This window comes from Salvelinus namaycush, chromosome 17 (genome assembly GCF_016432855.1).
Source record: "Salvelinus namaycush isolate Seneca chromosome 17, SaNama_1.0, whole genome shotgun sequence".
Taxonomy (NCBI): Eukaryota; Metazoa; Chordata; class Actinopteri; order Salmoniformes; family Salmonidae; genus Salvelinus; species Salvelinus namaycush.
In genome coordinates this window covers 15,539,007-15,563,483 of record NC_052323.1, presented here as the reverse complement: position 1 = coordinate 15,563,483, position 24,477 = coordinate 15,539,007, and the positions used below count along the sequence as shown (strand labels likewise).

General features: G+C 44.0%; 1 protein-coding gene across 1 annotated transcript in view; it reads right to left on the bottom strand.

Annotated features, from left to right (window-relative positions):
* LOC120062328 (vascular endothelial growth factor receptor kdr-like) overlaps positions 1-24,477 on the bottom strand; it is an 83,944-nt gene that overhangs the window by 33,623 nt on the left and 25,844 nt on the right. Inside the window, exons 11-17 of the mRNA XM_039012212.1 lie at positions 20,477-20,591; positions 13,657-13,765; positions 12,152-12,439; positions 11,734-11,880; positions 10,264-10,392; positions 8,789-8,895; positions 434-557 (exon numbers count right to left, since the gene is read on the bottom strand). Of these exons, the coding sequence (XP_038868140.1) occupies positions 434-557; positions 8,789-8,895; positions 10,264-10,392; positions 11,734-11,880; positions 12,152-12,439; positions 13,657-13,765; positions 20,477-20,591 (1,019 nt within the window). The remainder of the gene's footprint in view (positions 1-433; positions 558-8,788; positions 8,896-10,263; positions 10,393-11,733; positions 11,881-12,151; positions 12,440-13,656; positions 13,766-20,476; positions 20,592-24,477) is intronic.

Below are 24,477 nucleotides of genomic sequence, written 5' to 3'. Positions count from 1 at the left end.
TTGGGTCCTCTATCAGGGGAATTATGGGTAATTAAAACAACCTGCTGAGGTTCTGACCACTGGGCCCGTGAAGCGCTCCTCCAGGGGATTTATAGTGCCGTTAAGACCAGGCGACAGTGGAGGGTCGCTAATGAGCAAAGACGCTACACCCTCTTCACAGGGGGGTGACACCTCTGCCACATACCATCCTCTCTGGCACTATATTTCAATGTAATGGGCAAACAGGGTCACACAGTTTAAGAGGACCCAGAGTTATGGGTGCCACCTTATCACCATGACATTAACCTGTGGATGTGAAATGTAGGCTGGACAAGTAAATACGCTTACAGTAGGTGCCAATTCATGGTGCGTATAGGCCTTTGAGTTACAGCGTGGTCATGGTGAGTGACTTCTTAGATTGTACCAGTGCTGTATGGTGTAGTAAGGTACTCACCCAGTCTGAGGCGGTCTCGGGGAAACTCCCACTTGCTGCCATCGTACTGCAGGCGTTCACACTGCTCGTCCAGAGGACACTCGTCTGGGTCAATGATGATGGATGGACCCATCATGTAGTCCGGCTGGAAGGGGGGAGAATAAAATAGAATGAAATAGAATAGAATAAAATGGTGATGGAGCGCATTGTGCAGTAAGTATGTTAACTAAAAGACAAGAACACATGCTCTACTATCACTGTTAACATCAATATACTATTACGGAAACTATTCAAATCAAATCAACGTTTATTTGTCACATGCACAGAATACAACAGGTGTAAACCATTCAGAGAAATGCTTCCCCCCCCAAAATAAAATCCAGAATAGAATCTAAAAAAAGCATGGACTGGCCTCCCAAGTGGTGCAGTGGTCCAAGGCCCTGCATGGCAGTGCTAGCTGTGTCACTAGAGATTCTGGTCTTCCAGTCGCAGCCGGCCGCGACCAGGAGACCCATGGGGTGGCGCACAATTGGCCCAGCGTCGTCCATGTTAGGGGAGGGTTTGGCCCGGCAGGGATGCCCTTGTACGATCGCGCACTAGCGACTCCTGTGGCGGGCCGGGAGAAGTGTACGCTGACACGGTCGCCAGGTGCACGGTGTTTCCTCCGACACATTGGTAACGGCTGGCTTCCGGGTTAAGTGGGCATTGCGTCAAGAAGCAGCGCGGTTTGGTTGGGTTCTGCTTTGGGGGACATACGGCTCTCGACCTTTCGCCTCTCCCGAGTCCGTACGGGAGTTGCAGCGAAACAAAACAATACACGCAAATCCACCAAATCTAAAGAAAGGAATTAAGAAATATATATATGTATATATGTTAGAACGAGCAATGTCAGAATATAAATACAGTATACTGTATATGTACAGTGCATTCGGAAAGTATTCAGAACCTTTTTTCCCATTTTGATACGTTCGAAGGAATAGTCCATAGAGCTCCGAGACAGGATTGTGTCGAAGCACAGATCAGGGGAAGGGTACCAAAAAATGTCTGCAGCATTGAAGGTCCCAAAGAACACAATGGCCTCCATCAAATGGTAAAAGTTTGGAGCCACCAAGACTCTTCCTAGAGCTGGCCGCCTGGCCAAACTGAGCAATTTGAGGAGAAGGGCCTTGGTCAGGGAGGTGACCAAGAACCCGATGGTCACTCTGACAGAGCTCCAGAGTTCCTTTGTGGAGAAGGGAGAACCTTCCAGAAGGAGAACCATCTCTACAGAACTCCACCAATCAGGCCTTTATGGTAGAGTGGCCAGAAAAATGTCACTCCTCAGTAAAAGGCACATGACAGCCCGCTTGGAGTTTGCCAAAAGGCACCTAAGACTCTCAGGCCATGAGAAACAAAATTCTCTGGTCTGATGAAACCAAGGTTTGGCCTGAATGCCAAGGAAACCTGGCACCATCCCTACGGTGAAGCATAGTGGTGGCAGCATCATGCTGTGGGGATGTTTTTCAGCGGCAGGGACTGGGAGACTAGTCAGGATAGAGGGAAAGATGAACGGAGCGAAGTACAGAGAGTTCTTTGATGAAAACCTGCTCCAGAGCGCTCAGGACCTCAGACTGGGGCGAAGGTTCACCTTCCAACAGGACAACGATCCTAAGCCAACAGCCAAGACAACGCAGGAGTGGCTTCGGGACAAGTCTCAATGTCCTTGAGAGGCACAGCCAGAGCCCGGACTTGAACCCGATCGAACATCACTGGAGAGACATGAAAATAGCTGTGCAGTGACGCTCCCCATCCAACCTGACAGAGCTTGAGAGAATCTGCAGAGAAGAATGTGAGAAACACCCCAAATACAGGTGTGCCAAACTTATAGCGTCATACCCAAGAAGACTCGAGGCTGTAATCACTGCCAAAGATGCTTCAACAAAGTACTGAGTAAAGGGTCTGAATACTTACATAAATGTGATATTGAAGTTTTTTTTAAACTTCGTCATTATGGGGTATTGTGTGTAGATTGATGAAAACATACATATACATATATATTACACATGGAGTCCTTAAAACTAGTTTTTCAACAACTCCACAAATTTCTTGTTAACAAACTATAGTTTTGGCAAGTCAATTAGGACATCTACTTTGTGCATGACACAAGTCACAATTGTTTACAGACAGATTATTTAACTTATAATTCACTGTATCACAATTCCAGTGGGTCAGACGTTTACATACACTAAGTTGACTGTGCCTTTAAACAGCTTGGAAAATTCCAGAAAATGATGTCATGACTTTAGAAGCCTCTGATAGGCAAATTGATATCATTTGAGTCAATTGGAGGTGTACCTGTGGATTTATTTCAAGGCCTACCTTCAAACTCAGTGCCTTTTTGCTTGACATCATGGGAAAATCAAAGGAAATCAGCCAAGACCTCAGAAAAAAATTGTAGACCTCCACAAGTCTGGTTCATCCTTGGGAGCAATTTCCAAACACCTGAAGGTACCACGTTCATCTGTACAAACAACAGTATGCAAGTATAAACACCATGGGACCACACAGCCGTCATACCGCTCAGGAAGGAGACGCGTTCTGTCTCCTAGAGATGAACGTACTTTGGTGCGAAAAGTGCAAATCAATCCCAGAACAACAGCAAAGGACCATGTGAAGATGCTGGAGGAAACAGGTACAAAAGTATCTATATCCACAGTATCGACATAACCTGAAAGGCTGCTCAGCAAGGAAGAAGCCACTGCTCCAAAACCGCCATAAAAAAGCCAGACTACGGTTTGCAACTGCACATGGGGACAAAGATCGTACTTTTTTAGAAATGTCCTCTTGTCTGATGAAACAAAAATAGAACTGTTTGGCCATAATGACCATCGTTATGTTTGGAGGAAAAAGGGGGAGGCTTGCAAGCCGAAGAACACCATCCCAACCGTGAAACACGGGGGTGGCAGCATCATGTTGTGGGGGTGCTTTGCTGCAGGAGGGACTGGTGCACTTCACAAAATAGATGGCATCATCAGGCAGAAAAATTATGTGGATATATTGAAGCAACATCTCAAGACATCAGTCATGAAGTTAAAGCTTGGTTGTAAATGGGTCTTCCAAATGGACAATGACCCCAAGCATACTCCCAAAGTTGTGGCAAAATGGCTTAAGGACAACAATGTCAAGTTATTGGAGTGGCCATCACAACGCCCTGACCTCAATCTTATAGAAAATGTGTGGGCAGAACTGAAAAACCTGACTCAGTTACACCAGCTCTGTCAGGAGGAATGGGCCAAAATTCACCCAATTTATTGTGGGAAGCTTGTGGAAAGCTACCCGAAACGTTTGACCCAAGTTAAACAGTTTAAAGGCAATGCTACCAAATACTAATTGAGTGTATGTAATCTTCTGACCCACTGGGAATGTGATGAAATAAATAAAAGCTGAAATAAATCCTTCTCTCTACTATTATTCTGACATTTCACATTCTTAAAATAAAGTGGTGATCCTAACTGACCTAAGACAGGGAATTTTTACTTGGATTAAATGTCAGGAATTGTGAAAAACTGAGTTTAAATGTATTTGGCTAAGGTGTATATAAACTTCCGACTTCAACTGTACATATAAAGTGGGTAAAACAGTATGCAAACATTCTTAAAGTGCCCAGTGTTTTATAACTATGTACATACTGTAGGCCAGCAGCCTCTATGGTGCAGGGTAGGGTACCGGGTCGTAGCCAGGTAGTAACAGTGACTAAGATCAGGGCAGGGTACAGAGCGGAGGCTAACTAGTGGTGACTATTTAACAGTCTGATGGCCTGGATATAAGAGCTGTGTTTCAGTCTCTCGGTCCCAGCTGTGATGCACCTGTACGGCCTCCTCCATAGATGTTAGCAGGTGAACAGGCCGTGGTTCGTGTGGCTGAGGTCCTTGATGATCTTTTTGGCCTTCCTGTGAAACCGGGTGCTGTAGATGTTCTTGAAGGCAGGCAGGCAGTGTGCCCCTGGTGATGCGTTGAGCAGACTGCACTACCCTCTAGAGAGCCCTGCGGTTGTGGACGGTGCAGTTGCCGTACCAGGCAGTGATATAGCCCGGCAAGATGCTCTCAATACTGCATCTGTAGAAGTTTGTGAGGGTCTTAGGGGCCAAACCAAATTTCTTCAGTGTCCTGAGGTTGAAGAGATGTTGTTGCGCCTTCTTCACCATACTGTCTGTGCGGGTGGACCATTTCAAGTTGTTCGTGAAATGTATGCCGAGGAACTTGAAGCTTTTCACCCTTTTCACTGCGGCTCCGTAGGTGTGGATGAGGGTGCCCTCCTCCTTCTTTCTCCTGAAGTCCACGTTTAGCTCCTTCATTTTGTTGACATTGAGGGAGAGGTTATTTTCCTGGCACCACTCCGCCAGGGTCTCGTCGTTGTTGGTAATCAGGCCTACCACTGTTGTGTCGTCTTCAAACTTGGTGATTGAGTTGGAGACGTTCGTGGCCATGCAATCATGGGTAAACAGGGAGTTCAGGAAGGGGCTGAGCATGCACCCCTGTGGGGCCCCCGTGTTGAAGATCAGCGTAGTGGATGTGGTGTTGCCTACCTTTACCGCCTGCGGTCGGCCCATCAGGAAGTCCAGGACCCAGTTGCACAGGGAGGGGTTCACACCCAGTGCCCTGAGATTAATGATGAGCTTGGAGGACACGATGGGGTTGAAGGCTGAGCTGTAGTCGATGAACAGCATTCTTACATCAGTGATCATCTTGTCCAGATGGGATAGGGCATTGTGCAGTGTAATGGCGATTGCCTCATCCGTGGATCTGTTGATGCGGTATGCAAATTGTAATGGATCTAGGGTGTAGGGTAAGGTGGAGGTGATATGATCCTTAACTAGCCTCTCAAAGCACTTCATGATGACAGAAGTGAGTGCTACAGGCGATAGTCATTTAGTCAAATCAAAATCAAATCAAGTGTTTTCCTCAATGCAGTCGAAGAAGGTGTTTAGCTTGTCCGGGAGCAACGCGTTCATGTTCACGACATGGCTAGCTTTCCCTTTATAATCCGTCTGGAGTCCCTGCCACATACGTCTCGAGTCTGAGCCGTTGAATTGCGTCTCCACTTTGTCTCTGTACTGACGTTCAGTTACCTTCGCTTTCTTGGGTACAGGAACAATGGTGAACATCTTAAGCAAGTGGGGACAACAGACTGGGATAGGGAGAGATGTCCAGCGGCGGCGGCGGCACTGTGTTTTCCTCGAAGTGAGCAAAGAAGGTGTTTAGCTTGTCTGGGAGCAAGGCGTCAGTGTCCGCAATGTGGCTAGGTTTCCCTATGTAATCCGTGATTGTCTGGAGTCCATGCCACCTTTGTCTGAGCCGCTGAATTGCAACTCCACTTTGTCTCTGTATTGACGTTTTGCCTGTTTGATTGCCTTGCTGAGGGCATAGCAGGACTGGTTGTACTTGTCCATGAGGGTGTGTGTGTGTGTGTGTGTGTGTGTGTGTGTGTGTGTGTGTGTGTGTGTGTGTGTGTGTGTGTGTGTGTGTGTGTGTGTGTGTGTGTGTGTGTGTGTGTGTGTGTGAAAGTGTTAGTGTCTGTATCGTCAGTATGTGTATGTGTGTGTGTATATGTGTGTGTGTGCGCGAGAGTGAGAGTATAAGTGTTCAGAATAATGGAGCTGTTTGTAACAAATTTTACGTCTGTTAAGACGAGGGGTGGGGGTGTGTGTCTATTTGTCAATAAATGCTTGTGCACGATGTCTAATATTAAAGAAGTCTCGAGGTATTGCTCACCTGAGGTAGAAAACCTCATGAGAAGCTGTATACCAAACTATCTACCAAGAGAGTTCTCATCTATATTATTTGTAGCCGTCTATTTACCACCACAAACTGATGCTGGCACTAAGACCGCCCTCAGCGAGCTGTATAAGGGCCTAAGCAAACAAGAAAATGCTCATCCAGAAGGGGCACTCCTAGTGGCCGGGGACTTTAATGCAGGCAAACTTAAATCAATTTCATTGAGGAGTATACCACCTCAGTCACCGGCTTCATCAATAAGTGCATCGACGATGTCGTCCACACAGTGACTGTACATACATATCCCAACCGGAAGCCATGGATTACAGGCAACATCCCCACCGAGCTAAAGGCTAGAGCTGCCGTTTTCAAGGAGCGGGACACTAATCCAGATGCTTATAAGAAATCCTGCTATGCCCTCAGATGAACCATCAAACAGGCAAAGCGTCAATACAGGACTAAGATTGAATCCTACTACACCGGCTCTGTCGCTCGTCGGATGTGGCATGGCTTGCAAACTATTACGGACTACAAAGAAAAACCCAGCTGCGAGCTGGCCAGTGACGCGAGCCTACCAGATGAGCTAAATGCCTTTTATGCTTGCTTCAAGGCAAGCAACACTGAAGCATGTATGAGAGCATCAGCTGTTCCGGACGACTGTGTGATCACGCTCTCCATAGCCGATGTGAGCAAGACCTTTCAACGGGGCCAGACGGATTACCAGGATGTGTACTCAAAGCATGCGCGGACCAACTGGCAAGTGTCTTCACTGACATTTTCAAGCTCTCCATGACCGAGTCTATAATACCTACATGTTTTAAACAGACCACCATAGTCCCTGTGCCCAAGAAAGCGAAGGTAACCTGCCTAAATGATTACCGCCTCGTAGTACTCACGTCGGTAGCCATGATGTGCTTTGAAAGACTGGTCATGGCTCACATCAACACCACCATGCCAGAAACCCTAGACCCACTCCAATTCGCATACCGCCCCAATAGATCCACAGATGACGCAATCTCAATCGCACTCCACTTTGTCCTTTCCCACAGTGACAAAAGGAACACCTATATGAGAATGCTGTTCATTGACTACAGGTCAGCGTTCAACACCATAGTGCCCACAAAGCTCATCACTAAGCTAAGGACCCTGGGACCAAACACCTCCCTCTGCAAATGGATCCTGGACTTCCTGACGGGCTGGCCCCAGGTGGTAAGGATAGTCAACAACATATCTACCACGCTGATCCTCAACACTGGGGCCCCTCAGGGGTCTGTGCTTAGTCCCCTCCTGTACTCCATGTTCACCCACGACTGCGATGCCAAGCACTACTCCAACACCATCATTAAGTTTGCAATGACACAACAGTGGTAGGCCTGATCACCGACAACGATGAGACAGCCTATAGGGATGAGGTCAGGGACCTGGAAGTGTGGTGCCAGGACAACAATCTCTCCCTCAATTTGACAAAGGAACAAGACAAAGGAACAAAGGATCTGATTGTGGACTATGGGAAAAGGAGGGCCGTACAGGCCCCCATTAACATCGACGGGGCTGTAGTGGAGCAGGTTGAGAGTTTAAAGTTCCTTGGTGTCCACATCACCAATGAACTATCATGGTCCAAGCACACAAAGACAGTTGTGAAGAGGGTACGACAACACCTTTTCCCCCTCAGGAGACTGAAAAGATTTGGCATGGGTCCCCAGATCCTCAAAAAGTTCTACAGCTGCACCATCGAGAGCATCCTGACCGGTTGCATCACCGCCTGGTATGGCAACTTCTCGGCATCTGACCGTACAGAAACTCCAGCTGCTACTCGCTGCTTATTATCTATGCATAGTCACTTTACCCCTACCTACATGTCCAAATTACCTCGACCAACCTGTGCCCCCGCACATTGACTCGGTACCGGTACCCCCTGTATATAGCCTCGCTATTGTTATGTAATATTCTTGTGTTACTTTTTTATTATTTTTTTTACTTTATTTTATTTAGTAAATATTTTCTTAACTCTATTTCTTGAACTGCATTGTTGATTAAGGGCTTGTAAGAAAGCACTTCACGGTACACCTGTCGTATTCGGCGCATGTGAAAAATACAACTTTATTTTATTATATTTGAAGTGTGTGTGAGTGTGTGGATAGAGACCTATAAGTGTGCATAGAGTCAGTGCAGATAGAGTCAGTGCAGATAGAGTCAGTGTGTAGGTAGCCATTGATGAGCTATTCAGCAGTCTTATTGCTTGGAGACAGAAGCTGTCTCTGAACCTATTATTTCTCAACATGCAGTACACAAGCACTTCTCCAATGTCAGGAAATGTGGAAATCGTAAACATAGAGATAAAATTATCCAAAGTAAATTGCATTTCGCAAGAGAAATGACTCAGTGATGGCAGTTTGTGGAATTTGTATAACGAGATTGCTTCCACTCCTGAAACACATACAAAAACCTCAAAAATGTAGTGTGGGTGTTTGAATAGGTCTTGAGAAGAATTTTCTTTAAATGGCATGATGCAAAGTGCTCAGTGCAGTATCCAAACAGTTTACACTCTCAAATGTCTTCACAGTCAAGAAGAGTGAGAGACGCTAGAGAACTAGCTGTGATTGCAGGGAGATCTCTTGTTACCTTCCTCAGCTTGCGGATGAAGAGGATGAGCATGAGCCAGAGGAAGGTGGCAGCAGCTCCTGTACACACCAGGACGATCACCTCAATGTTGGGCTTCCCCTCATCACCTGGAAGGAGACCACAGGAACCGTTAGTCAACTGTTGTTGCATTGGGTGTTTTATATGCTTGTTGAAAAATGAATACGATATGATAACTGGCAACAAATATATACAGGGACATACACAACAGAGGAATGGTTTTGTTTGTATTACGACATATTAGAGTAACATGACACTGACCTACTTATGCAGAACTTGAAAGTCCATTTTGCCAAGTGAATCCAAGGACGGGAATTAAACAACGCATTTCTCTGAAAGTTCTTTTTTTTTTTTTCTAGATTAACTCATTTCCGACAAGTTGGGTACGCACTAAAAGTCAAAACACACTCCATTGTTTATTTCTTAGTTTGTTTTGGCTATGCATCCGACATTGTTGCACATTCATCTCACATTAAACTATTTTCTTAACTATCCATCTCAACATTCACTGTCCTAGCCATTCATAAAGCGTTACGAAGTTGTCAAAAAGTTTTGATAGAGTAATGCCACATTTTTGACATTTTCTTCTAGTAATGTAATGGATTGTGCTGACACTGGGGTTGGACGTTGAGGGAAATTGACATTTTCTTCTAGTAATGTAATGGATTGTGCTGACACTGGGGTTGGACGTTGAGGGAAATTGACATTTTCTTCTAGTAATGTAATGGATTGTGCTGACACTGGGGTTGGACGTTGAGGGAAATTGACATTTTTTAGGGGAACAGGAATTCATGTCTGGTGCCAAGTCTAGTCGTCAGAATACCGTCACATGACCTTGTCCCCCCCCCCCTCCCTCCCAGTCTGTGTCATCATGTTTCCAGTCCCATGGTTCTTTAACGAGAGGACTTCTCCCCTGGCCGTGCCCACAGTCATTAGTGGGAACTCTTCACACACTTCTTGCAGGTCACGTCCCATGGGTGGGGACCTCAGAGCTCCATGAGCCCCCCCCCCCCCCCCCCCCCCCCGGCCAGTGGAGGAATTCGCTGGGCATTCTTGGCAGACTCTTGGCTTCTCTCTCTGGGGAGAGTTTTCATATTGAAGTCTGGCCAGAGCTATTTGTACTGGTGACAAGAAAACATAGCCCAGTTTGGCCAAGAGCTGTGATTGGTCCGGCTTTGGCTGTGCTGGTTGAGTTCATGGTGTGTTTGTTCACTGGTGTGTTTGTTCATGGTGTGTTTGTTCATGGTGTGTTTGTTCATGGTGTGTTTGTTCACTGGTGTGGTTGAGTTCATGGTGTGTTTGTTCATGGTGTGTTTGTTCATGGTGTGTTTGTTCATGGTGTGTTTGTTCATGGTGTGGTTAATGTACTGTAGTTAGATTCATTGTGTTTCGCTACCAGCATGACATGGATTATCGTAAAGACCATAATGACGGAAATAAAGAGGTAAGTGACTCACCCACGACAGTGACGACAGCGCTGGCTTTCACACTCCCCTCATCGTTGCTGGCCAGACACTCGTACAAGCCCTCATCATCTTTCTTCACTCTCTCGATCGTCAGCACCCCATCCTCCCTCAGAGTAATACCTGGTACACAGCATGAAGTCTACAGCTCAGATTTTATGGAGAAAATTATAATAAAACACATTTCAGGGGATGGGGTGTAGATATATATATATATATATATATATATATATATATATATATATATATATATATATATATATATATATATATATAACACACACACACATATATATATATATATACACTACCATTCAAAAGTTTGGGGTCACTTAGAAATGTCCTTGTTTTCCATGAAAACATACATGAAATTAGTTTCAAAATGAATAGGAAATATAGTCAAGACGTTGACAAGGTTATAAATAATGATTTTTAATTGAAATAATAATTGTGTCCTTCAAACTTTGCTTTCGTCAAAGAATCCTCCATTTGCAGCAATTACAGCCTTGCAGACCTTTGGCATTCTAGTTGTCAATTTGTTGAGGTAATCTGAAGAGATTTCACCCCATGCTTCCTGAAGCACCTCCCACAAGTTGGATTGGCTTGATGGGCACTTCTTACGTACCATACGGTCAAGCTGCTCCCACAACAGCTCAATCGGGTTGAGATCCGGTGACTGTGCTGGCCACTCCATTATAGACAGAATACCAGCTGGCTGCTACTTCCCTAAATAGTTATTGCATGGTTTGGAGCTGTGCTTTGGGCCATTGTCCTGATGTAGGAGGAAATTGGCACCAATTAAGCACCGTCCACAGGGTATGGCATGGCATTGCAAAATGGAGTGATAGCCTTCCTTCTTCAAGATCCCTTTGACCCTGTAGAAATCTCCCACTTTAACACCACCAAAGCACCCCCAGACCATCACATTACCTCCACCATGCTTGACAGATGGCGTCAAGCACTCCTCCAGCATCTTTCATTTTTTCTGCATCTCACGAATGTTCTTCTTTGTGATCCGAACACCTCAAACTTAGATTCGTCTAAATGGACAACAATACTTAGTCTTCTACTTCCAGCTTCAGCTCCCCTCAAACCCCTCCCATCTATCTCTGAAGACCATCCTGTCCCACCCTTCAGCTCCCCTCAAACCCCTTCCATCTCTCTGAAGACCATCCAGTCCCACCCTTTAGCTCCCCTAAACCCCTCCCATCTATCTCTGAAGACCATCCAGTCCCACCCTTCAGCTCCCCTAAACCCCTCCCATCTATATCTGAAGACCATCCAGTCACACGCTTCAGCTCCCCTAAACCCCTCCCATCTATCTCTGAAGACCATCCAGTCCCACGCTTCAGCTCCCCTAAACCCCTCCCATCTATCTCTGAAGACCATCTAAAAACAATGAGTAGGGCCCGACCATGGAAACCTCAGGGCCCCTAATCACGAGTCATTTCCAGCAGTCCTTACCTGGACCCTCCTGTACTGGTAGCTTGTCTTTGTACCAGGTGATGTAGGGTGGCGGCACACCCAGGGCGTAGCAGGCCATAGTCAGAGTACTGCTGCTGTTTACATCCTGATTGGTCAGGTTCTGTCTCAGCCACGGCCTCTTCCTCTCTGAATCAACCACAAAAACATATCTGAATTAGATCACTCTGCTTTTCAAGACTTTCCCAGACAAACTCATCCCCTTACTGGGTTGCATAATCACGAGTGTGATTATATCCAGCAACAGTCACCTTTTACCGAAATACGATGTAATACAACCATATTACTCTTAGAAAGAGTTGAGCAATACCCGTATGACATGACAGTGGTGCGGCAATTACTGTTCTGATAGATCTCATTGATCACCCAGCAGGCAATACTCCTCCTGTCTCCTACTCACCATCCACAGTCAGCACAGTCTGGACTATGACCCTCTTGCTGTGGAGGTTACCCGCCCAGCACTGGTAGCCTGTTGTGTGACTCCTGGACACGTTGTGCAGGGAGAGGGAGAGAGAGATAGCGTAGGGGCTGAGCTGCAGGGCCGTGACGTTGTCGGGGGTGACAGTGTAGTTCTGAGGGTTGTGCCACTGCAGGTCTGTGTACAGGTACCGAGTGCCGCGACAAGTCAGAGTGACGTCATCACCCTCGATGGCAGTCTGGGGCTCGATGGCCAGGTGCTGAGGGTGATCTGGTGGGGGAGAGGGGAAAAACACATTAGGTCATAAGGAGTGTTAGAGCATCTTTTTTTGGGGGGGGGGTGGGGACACACCCCATTTGGGTACCTAGTAAAACTATCAAGCATAAGTATTGGTTAGATTATGCAATACATGAACACATTGTCCAGTATGTAAGTGGGTTACAAGAGCATCAATGTTACTACAACTCTCTCTTCTCACTCAGGGAGATAGACACGTAGCATGAGATAGTCAGCTGACTGAAGCTGTCCTATCCTGGGAAAGTACATCTCTAAAACATCAAGCTGCACATCACCATGTTAGGAATTTCAAATTTGCAGTTATTTCCTGTTTCATCACTGTGTTAATTGGAAGCAGGTTGGCGGTGTACAGCTGTCCATTAGGAGTCAGTCTGGGGGCCGGGCCTGAGGTGAGCCAGACTGCTCTGGGAAGCATTCTGTGTTCCGTAAAAGAAGACAGCTGTTATTACAATTCCGCCGTCCTCTTTTTCAGCAGCAATCCAGCGCTCTCAGTCACCTCCACCTCAGGAATGGTGGTACATTTCAGCGCTTCTTCCTGAAAATGATCTATATTCTCATCCGGGTCTTCAGAGTTTGGCATCATCAGCAGTGTCCCCAATCACAGTGTCACCACCATTCTCAATTCCAAACTATCATCAATCAGCTTTCAACTTCAAATCGTTCAAGTTTGTAATTTTTGAGGACAAAAAGTGATGACTGGTTGCATGGCCTGCCAGCTGATTTCTCTTGTCATTACACAACTGGACTAGATGGAATTTTCATTTCATGAACATTTGGAACTGTTCAGATGCATATAACAAGTGAATTATGCAGCAGCAGGCTCAAAGAAGAAGATGAATGACCGTTTGTTTTTAGACTGTAGCATATGGCTCAGGACGTTTGACCTCTTCCGTTCGGTCCTGAAGCCTGCCTGCTCCGGAGGAAGACTGTTTCAATTAATGTCCACCCGGAGCAGCTCTCCTTATTACACAATAGATCCTGTGCATTCTAGCGATTGCCTTGCGATTCATTACAGTGCATATGTGTAAGTCATTGGAAACTAAACGTCATGTATGTTACAGCTATTCTGTACGCCTGGCCCGTAGAAATAAAAACCAACCAGCATTTTGCCTTATGCTATACAAAAAATCTCCAATGTTGATCTTTCAACCAACTCCCCATGCTTTGTAGTGTTAGGTTGACCCACTTACCGTCCACATAGAAAGGGGTTCTCAGTGTGCAGGTGCCAAGTTCATTCTCGGCCACACAGGAGTAGATCCCCGAGAAGTGAGCCACTCCCACCACTAGCGTACTCACAGTCTATGGAGGAGAGAGAATAAGTCAATCATTAGATCTACAGTACAGCCAGCGAATGCTGTACCTATCTGCTGTACATGTCTCTCCTGCAAAATAGATTTCACCTCAGTGAGACCAACCTGTATAAATAAAGTTTCATTAACATTTTTCCGATTGGCTTCATTATACAGTACCAGTCAAAAGTTTGGTCACACCTACTCATTCAAGCATTTTTATTTATTTTTGGTATTTTCTTCATTGTAGAATAATAGTGAAGACATCAAAACTATGAAATAACACATATGGAATCATGTATCAACCAAAAAAGTGTTAAACAACTCAAAATATATTTTATATTTGAGATTCTTCAAAGTAGCCACCCTTTGCCTTGATGACAGCTTTGCACACTCTTGGCATTCTCTCAACCATCTTCATGAGGTAGTCACCTGGAATGCATTTCAATAAACAGGTGTGCCTTGTTAATTTGTGGAATTTCTTTCCTTCTTAATGCGTTTGAGCCAATCAGTTGTGTTGTGACAAGGTAGGGGTGGTATACAGAAGATAGCCCTATTTGGTAAAAGACCAAGTCCTTTTTATGGCAAGAACAGCTCAAATAAGCAAAGAGAAATGACAGTCCATCATTACTTTAGACATGAAGGTCAGTCAATCCAGAAAATTTCAAGAACATTGGAAAGTTTCTTTAAGTGCAGTCGCAAAAACCATCAAGCACTATGATGAAACTGGCTCTCATGAGGACCACCACAGGAAAGGAAGACCCAGCTTTACCTCTGCTGCAGAGGATAAGTTCATTAGAGTTACCAGCCTCAGAAATTGCAGCCCAAATAAATGCTTTACAATATTCAAGTAACAGACACATCTCAACATCAACTGTTCAGAGGAGACTGCTTGAATCAGGCCTTCATGGTCGAATTGCTGCAAAGAAACAACTACAAAAGGACACCAATAAGAAGAAGAGACTTGCTTGGGCCAAGAAACACAAAATCTGTCCTTTGGTTCCAACCGCCGTGTCTTTGTGAGATGCAGAATAGGTGAACGGATGATCAGCGCATGTGTAGTTCCCACCGTGAAGCATGGAGGAGGTAAGATGGTGCTTTGCTGGTGACACTGTCAGTGATTTATTTAGAATTCAAGGCGGACTTAACCAACATGGCTACCAGAGCATTCTGCAGCGATACGCCATCCCATCTGGTTTGTGCTTAGTGGGACTATTATTTGTTTTTCAACAGGACAATGACCCAACACACCTCCAGGCTGTGTAAGGGCTATTTGACCAAAAAGGAGCATGATGGAGTGCTGCATCAGATGACCTTATTTAACACTTTTTTGGTTACTACATGATTCCATATGTGTTATTTCATAGTTTTGATGTCTTCACTATTATTCTACAATGTAGAAAATAGCAAAAAATTAAGATAAACCCTGGAATGAGTAGGTGTGTCCAAACTTTTGACTGGTACTGTACCTCAGAAGACTTTCCATCAACACCAGTGTGGTTATTTGCCATTAGCAGGTGGGTCAGAGGTCTGCCTTAAGCCTGTTTTATTCTCTTGAGTTAGTTCACATTAATGGAAGGATACATCTGGACTTTTTAAAACCTGCCGCGTCTCTCCTAGCAGCACCGCTCCACAGAACGAGCGCCTGGCCCTCCATGTCATTTCCTGAAGAGCATTTACAATGCCACACTAGATTCTATCGCCGTTGGAGTGGAACCCATTTAACGGCTTAAGTAGACATAATAGTGAGTAAGATTTGGGCAAGGGGCCAGATTGCGTGGGGTTCTGTTTTGTGTTCAGAACGACATCTGTTTTCAGAGCAGCTACATCAAAGGTGCTGAATGCTGTGGCTGTATTGTCTAGGTGGTGTCAACTTCCTGGGTTTCTAGCGGCATTGTGCTCTGACCCTCAGAAACAGGGCTTTGGTAATGAGACTTGACTGTGTGTGACACATTTTCACTGTTTCAGTACGTTTTTAACATCCCAGCTCATATTGTGCGGTGTTTAAACATCTTTGGATGGAAAAGCTAGCTAAGTTGTTTAAAGTTGTGTTACGTTGTCTACCCTGAGTTGCGATGACATTGGTCAGAGTATTGATGGAGTAGTTGTGTGGTGTTGCGTTACTGCCATTACCAATGATAATGTAACTTGAGCTGGAAAACAGTTGTTTCAGAAAGTGCACTCTGTCCCTAAGTGGTGACTTGACCAGACGCACTGTGACCCTCTGAGGCCAGCCCTGCAGCCCTGACCAACACTTTACTCTCGTTCACGGGGCACGGCGATTTATGAGGGGTGACAGAGAGGAATTCACTCCCAACAAATCCCTCTCTTTTAAACCGCCGCTTGTTATCACTGACCCTTAGTCCTCACCCCTATAAAGCACCGGTGTTTGGGCCGCAAGCGCTTGTAAATAAGGAGAGCCTCCCTATTTATGTCAAACAGAGATTGGTAGTGCTGGAAGTGAATGAGGCTTAGGCTCTCTATTACTACTTGTGTATGTATACAATTAGCATGATTCTAAATGCCATCAACCATGTATCATCAGCCGGGGGAAACGCCTTCATAAATCTCCCTTTAGGGTAAAGCAGGAGAAATACCATTTAATAAAAGTTTACTACACCAGTATATGTGTTTGGGTAATGGCTAATTACCAGTATTTTCTTCACTGGTTGGTTTGCTTGTGCTGTTGAAATATTTATATGCTGACTGGATTTATGCCCCAATTTGACCCAGTGTGTTGGAACGGCTGTCTTTCAACTAATCCAATAGGCTTTTGGGGAAAGCAGTTGAGGCCTGCACTTAATTATGTTTGGGGTGAATGGTTTTGGTAACAAGCTCCCCTAGGATATGTGCTGCAATGTCTACAGTCTCCATGTTCAGCTTTGGGAACGCATGCCAAGATGTGGGCCATTTTCAGTGAGAGGAGATGTAACCATTACCTTCAGCTATACCATAATAATACAGATATGACAAAAACTATGAAAATAACATATTATTCCAATTTTCAAACTTAGTTTCAATATTTTCAAATCAAATCAAATGTTATTTGTCACATGCGCCGAATACAACCCTTAACCAATAATGGAGTTTATAGTAAATAGTTTTTACTAAATAAACTAAAGTGAAAAATCTAAAATCTAAAAGTAACACAAGAAAATTACTTAACAATAACTAAGCTATATACTAGGGATACCGGTACCGAGTCAATGTGCAGGGGTACAGGTTAGTCGAGGTAATTTGCAAAGTGACTATGCATAGATAATAAACAGCGAGTAGCAGCAGTGTAAATAGTCCGGGTGGCCATTTGATTAATTGTTCAGCAGTCTTATGGCTTGTGGGTAGAAGCTGTTAAGGAGTGCTTTGGTCTTACACGGAACCCAGACCGGCTACGCGCGTGCGCCATCGTGCATAAATGTATTTTGTCCCCCCACACCAAACGCGATCACAACACGCAGGTTAAAATATCAAAACAAACTCTGAACCAATGACATTAATTTGGGGACAGGTTGAAAAGCATTAAACATGTATGGCAATTTAGCTAATTAGCTTGCACTTGCTAGCTAATTTGTCCTATTTATCTAGCCTGCTGTTGCTAGCTAATTTGTTCTGGGATATAAACATTGAGTTGTTATTTTACCTGAAATGCACAAGGTCCTCTACTCCGACAATTAATCTACACATAAAACGGCCAACCGAATCGTTTCTAGTCATCTCTCCTCCTTCCCGGTTTTTTCATCTTTGAACTTATATGGTGAATGGCATCTAAACTTTCATAGTATTACCACGACAACCGGCAAAACATTTAGTCTTTCAATCACCCACGTGGGTATAACCAATGAGGAGATGGCACGTGGGTACCTGCTTCTATAAACCAATGAGGAGATGGGAGAGGCAGGACTTGCAGCGTGATCTGCGTCAGAAATAGGAATGACTTCTATTTTAGCCCTTGGCAACGCAGACGCTTGTTGACGCGCGCGAGCAGTGTGGGTGCAATAATTGAATAACATAGATTTCTAAATTTATTTTGCAACGCTCGCGCACGCGATGCTAGCGGTGTGGTCAGCCTATTAGGCATCAGCGTATTTGGTTTCAGCGTATTACAGCTGATCTGTTCACAGGTCAGTGGAGTTAGGAGGGAACCTATTAAAGGCCATTCTCCTCTGTCTGCACACGCATGGCTTGAGCCGTATGGCTGTATTGTGCCATCTACACGGAGCTCCACAGCCCTCAGTGATCCAACAGACAATGATCCAGTGATGTCAGAACAAACGCTGCTCTCTGGCTGAGCAGGCAGAGCCTTGGCTGGAGCTTCAGGCCTAGCTTCTTTAGATCCAATGACCTGCGTTTTGTCTGAGGGTGTTTTTCACTCCAGCAGGGTGAAATGAATGGTGTCTGTCAGTTGAAGGGCAGACGAATGAACGACTCAGGAGAGCAGCCCTGAAGAGAGCCAACATGCTTTTTCTTCATGGTAGTTCTGGCGCTCAACTTGCTTTGACTATAATTGAAGGCTAAGGGGCTTCTTTTAATCAAAAGCAAATAATGACAGATTTGATGGTCTATTTGTTGCTGACTATATATGATTTGACTTGTGAGTTGCTTATAAATGCCTGGCAGTTAAGACAGCGTTAACAATAAAGTGGGATTCCTTGTCATAAATATACCTACTGATATACAATAAATGTCCTTTACCATATATTGCTTTCCCCCTGTACATACTGTATTTTATACAACAATGTATAAATTAACTGTATTTACGATGTACTGTACTATATTTCATTATTGACCCTTGTGACCTAAATAATTATGGCCTTATTTATAAACTTTCTTGCCTAGCTAAAATATTAGAATCCTTGATTAATTCTCAGCTAAGATCTTCCTTATCTAAGAAATGTAATCATTAATGTACATCAGTCAGGTTTTAGACCAGGTCATAGCACTATCTCTGCTGCATCCCTAGTTATAAATGATGTGGTTAACTGTATGGATAAAAGGCAACATTGTGCTGCCCTCTTCATTGACCTGTCAAAGGCCTTCGATACTGTTGATCACTCGCTGCTAATTCAGAGGCTTTCCTTAATTGGCCTAGACCAGGCTGCATGTTATGGTTTAAAAATTACTTGACAGAAAGAACTCAACCATCTACCGATGGTGTTAAATTAGGTTTCCTGAATATTACAAAAGGTGTCCCGCAGGGGTCGATTCTGGGTCCTGTACTTTTTACTGTTTACATTAACAATATCGACTTGTCTGTAAAAAATTGTAACCTGTACTTGTATGCCGATGATACTGTTGTGTATGCTATTGCCCCCTCGGTTGACTAGGCTCTATCTGAACTACAGTCTGCCTTCATTGTATTAGAGAAAATCATTATTGACCTGAAATGAGTATTGAATGCAGGTAAAACTAAGTATATGTTGTCCTCTAGAGCGCATAAAAATAACTGATTATTTCAGCATATGTACTTTGGATGGTGTCCATATTGATCATGTCCCTGCTTACAAATATCTGGCCATATGGATAAATAAAAAGCTGTCTTTTAAAAAGCACATTGATGAGTTAGTTAAGAAGCTGAGAATAAAAATGGCTTCTTCTATAGAAATAGGTCCTGCCTCTCGCTAAATAGTAGAAAGCAGATTATTCAGTCGACGTTCCTATCGGTCCTAGACTATGCCACTTCATTCAAGCCGTTAGATGCAGTTTATCATAGAGCACAGTGCTTTATTACGGGCAACAATTTTAGTACTCATCACTGCATTCTCTACCAGAAAGTTGGCCTTCTTTGATTTCATGTAGGTTGATACATTGCTGTGTTGTCATCTATAAAGCAATTGTACAAAAACTCCCACTTTACCTAACGTCATTACTAAACTTAAGACAGGATTTACCACACCTGGTCTCAGGGACGGCTGCCTCTGGACATTCCTTTGCTCTCTACTGAGTTAGGTAAATCAGCTTTTAGTTTTCTTGCACATTATTTGTGGAACAATCTTCAAAACATTCTTAAAATGTCATGTTCTGGTGCCTCTAGGGCAATTCAGAAAGATGATAGAGGACCTTATTAGTGATGAATATGTTAGTTTTTTTTATGCCCGTGGTTTTCTTTCTGCTTACATTTTGTATTTATATTTTGATGTGTCTATTTTCTGAAAGTATTCAGACCCCTTGACATTTTCAACATTTTGTTATGTTACACCCTTACTCTAAAATTGATTTTAAAAATGTTTTTACTCAACACTCTACACATAATACCCAATAATGACTGATCAATTTTTTAAAAATTAAATAAAACAATTATAAATGCATATTGATGTTCCTTCCATAACTTTTGGCTACATTTACATAAGTCTAAAGTATTGCAGATAGAATGAACCATTATATAAAAGTTAAATAATAAGGCGTATTGTAAAGTGTAGATGTGGCGTCTCAAAGAGAACGATCGTGGAGAATCCCACTTCAGTGTTGATCTCTCAGAGAGCTCTCTCTCTCTATCTGGACATTTAATCTAGATCCCTTTTTCATATAAATCTTAAAGTAATTGTTGTATTGACTGACCCTAAAGGACTATTTTGTCATGGAAATTGATGCTCAGTATCAAACATGCATCATATATGACAAGCACACATACATGAATCATTGTTCTATGTTGTCCAACGTTAAGAAGTGTCAGTTTCTCTGAGTATATAACAAATCTAATGACATCAAAACTATACTATAAGCATACCTTGTTCTTCCCTTTTACCAGTTCAGTTTTGTTGTATATGTTCTCAATCCAGTTGTGTGAGTAGTTCCCCTTATCGTCCATTTGAACTGGGATTGGCTCAGTGTAAAGGGTACACCTATAGGACAGAGGAAACCAGTCATTACTGATCTAGATGAAACGGCTGCAGGTTACCTAAAGTATAAAGTCCGTTTCGAAAATTAGTACAGAACAGTGGACAAAACAGAAGACATCCTTTCCTATATTTCATTAGTGGGAATCAGAAATGACACTATGGACCAGCGAAAGCGGTACAAACAGTTTTACAACGTGTCGCTCTGAACGGTCAGGCATTTAGCCTTATGAGGCTCTGACTAACATTATAGATTTTGTGTGGCCTTTTAGGGCGAGTAACAGCCCAGGCTGCCTAGGCTTGTTAAACCAGACAAACACCAGCCAGCCTCTCCTCCTCTCCTCGCTTTCCTCCTGTCTACTGAGGGGAACAATCAGACTGATGAGGAGTGAGGCGGCCAGGCCAAGCGGGCTGGGAGGCAGGAGGAAACGGCAGGGTGATAGGAAGGGCTGTGCTATGCGTCACCTCGCACAGGAAACCCCCTCATTCTCTGACTAGAGAAGATAAGGCTAATCCCCAGACCTTGGTGGGTCAACAACAGACAGCTGATACCTTCTTACCCTGCTGCTGATAAAGAAAGAACCCTTCCTGCCTCCTTCACCTCTTCCATCCCTCTTTCTTGCTATCTAAAACGTTACGCTTCCCCAACCACAAGGGGACTGTGATTTATACGAGGTCTGATCCTGAAATGGTAAATGGTAAATTTGCAATGACAGGTACTGTACTTGAAGGGGGTCTGAACTGTATAAACAAACATTTGGCTCAATCTGCCTCCAACTAGGCTGTGGCTGGGCTGAAACCTCTATTTGATGCACCTCCCTCATTAGCTGTTGAAAAAACAGGCCCTTTTCAGCTTCAATCGTTTATGAGCAACTTTTTCCAATGCCAGAGCTGATTATCTTTAGGGCTGCAGAAATGAGGCACCTTGACACAGCTTGAACCTCCACCATAATTTCTGTTACAAATTTGGCAACCAGGAGTGTTATTTTATTATTTTAACGATATGATGGATAATTAACAGAAGCATTTGTCAAGTTACAGCGCCTGAAGTGTAACATAATTCAGGCCCTCCATTGTGAGGCCGTCCCGAGCCGTGTTTTTCTAGCGGTGTTGGGTCCTGATAACCAACACTTGATAACCCCGCAGTAATGGCCCATTGTTTGCCTTCGCCTCAGAAAGGACCCCTGCTGTCACTGACAGGGGTATGGCAGCTCTGGCTCTCAGGGAATGTTCATGTTGTTTATGAAGGTTCACTAGCCGCCCAATCACTCATAGCACAAGCTCTGTCCCGTTCAGCTTTATAAATATGGAACGCTGTTGGGTCTTTGCATGTCAAAAAACATATACTTCAAATAAGCTTGTTGACCAATCAGAACCTGGATATGACTACACGCCACATAATCATTTAACACGTTGATAACATTTTAAATATTACATATTGATTACACTATCACTCGTATTTCATATGTCACAGCGATTTACCGATACGTATGCTATGATGCTGGTAAAGTTTTGTCTCACACACCTGCCGCTGCGGCACAAGCTCTGGGACAGTGCTGGTCAGAAAAAAAAGATAGCTAGTTGATGGACGCAAAAATGTTCTTCCCCAAAAACATAGCAAAACGACATAATCTGTTTCAGTAGCTATAGTTAGTTAGCTGACTATCTAGCTAGGTGTCATCATCTAAAAGACCCCTAATTTATAAAACAGTTTGTATTTGATTAATGATGGTCGGACCCACCTATGTGAAGCTAGCCAAAATAATGATTGGCCCCAAAAGTGGAATTTGTATTTCGCCTTCAAAATAAAAGTCACTCATAGAACGTGATGCAAATTAAAACAAATCGTGGAATCATGCCATAATGGAATAGATCATGCTAAACAAGGTTGGAATGTTTGTTATATAAATTCAACAAAAGACAATGATTTGTTAATTTGACAAAAATCTGTTGAAATCACACTGGTTGTATTAGACTTTAGAATTGCATTGGGGGCATACTTATTTCACTGTAGAGCCTTACCTATGGATTGTGGATCAATGACATGGGGTATCAGTCTTCTCAGTGACACCCACAGAACACAATTGCGAAGAGATTACACAAATATTAGCATTTTAGCTCTTATTGCAGGACTCTCCAGAGGAAAAACAATACAACGTGGATGTTTTGGAGTCTGAGAACTCGGGAAGGAGGAAGACTTTGGGGAAAAAGCACTTGGGTACAGAGTAGACTGATATGCCATTTTATTGACCCCCAATCCTTATGTGAGGCTGTACAGTGCCATATGAAAGTCAATACGTACAATAGGGTGACTGGAGAGGTGATTTCCATTAGTCAAAGTCTCGCAATGAGAGCTAATATTTGTGTAAACTCTTCACAGTTGTGTTCTGTGGATGTCACTGAGTAGACTGATAACCCATTACATTGCTCCACATACCAACACTCCAACCTTGTTTAGCATTATCTAGTCTAAATATGGCATGATTCCACTATTTGTATCCATTTGCATCACGTTCAAAGAGGGACTTTTACTTGGAAGGCAAACCACAAATTCCACTATTGTGGCTTATCCTTATTGTGGCTAGCTTCACATAGGTGGGACTGCCCATCATTAATCAAATACGAACTGTCTTATAAATTGTTCATGTTGTTTATGAAGGTTCTCTAGCAGGTCGACATTCACGCCCATACCACACGCTCTGTCCCGTTCAGCTCTATAAAAGCTTGGGGAGTCTGAGACTAAAATATCCTCTCTCCCCACCCACAGAGCCACTGGCCACAAATGAGTGGGGAATTCTCCGGGGCTGCATTTCTTTGACAAATGTCTGTATTTTGGGACAGAGTCAATTAAATGGATGCAAGCCTGTTTCTGGAGAGGGAGCCTCGGGCTAGCCCGGTGGTTCTGGACTCCAGACTCACAGACTCAGTGTGTGTGTGTGTGCGCGTGTGCGCGCGTGTGTGTGTGTGTGTGTGTGTGTGTGTGTGTGTGTGTGTGTGTGTGTGTGTGTGTGTGTGTGTGTGTGTGTGTGTGTGTGTGTGTGTGTATGATCCAGTTCCAATACTCTGACAGCTGAGCTCAGCATCAACAAACCCTAATGTAACGCAGCAGGCGTAAAAGTCCTGATCAGAAGAAATAAACTGCCGGGGGAGGTTCTCTTCTGCACTGTTGAACCAATCCAGTAAATGCGGAGGAGGAGTTAAGATGGAGTGTTGCCTTGTTAACACCCAAAAGCGTAAGTCGCGTCAAAGGCTCTCTTTCCATTTCCCCTGAACACCTAATGCATCCGCTTGTTGCCGGCCCCCCTGAGGGTGATCAAACGTAAACACTCATCCAAAACATAACCAGGATGTGCGCTGGCAGGGACAATGCTGGTCTGCTTCACTAATCATGTCCATTGATAGAGACCAGAGAGAGGACAATAAATCTCAGGGTCTGTGTGGACATATGGACGATACGAGGATGTATGACTGTCTTGCACTTCCAAGAACCAAAACAATAAATTCAGAATACCCAGTTTATGTTACAGAAATAACTAGAAATGCGCAGTGACCCTCCCCGTGATCCGGTAGTTTCTGTCAGTCAGATGATTCTGTTGACTCAGAACATTTTGATTCATAGACTGGGTTTTTGAGAAAAAAGATATGACTTCATCACAGTTCGGAATTTAGTGCTTTGTTTCCTGGAAGTGGTGCCTTATGGTTGTTTCCTGGAAGTGGTGCCTTATGGTTGTTTCCTGGAAGTGGTGCCTTATGGTTGAGTCCTGGAAGTGCTGCCTTATGGTTGTTTCCTGGAAGTGGTGCCTTATGGTTGTTTCCAGGAAGTGGTGCCTTATTGTTGTTTCCAGGAAGTGGTGCCTTATGGTTGTTTCCAGGAAGTGGTGCCTTATGGTTG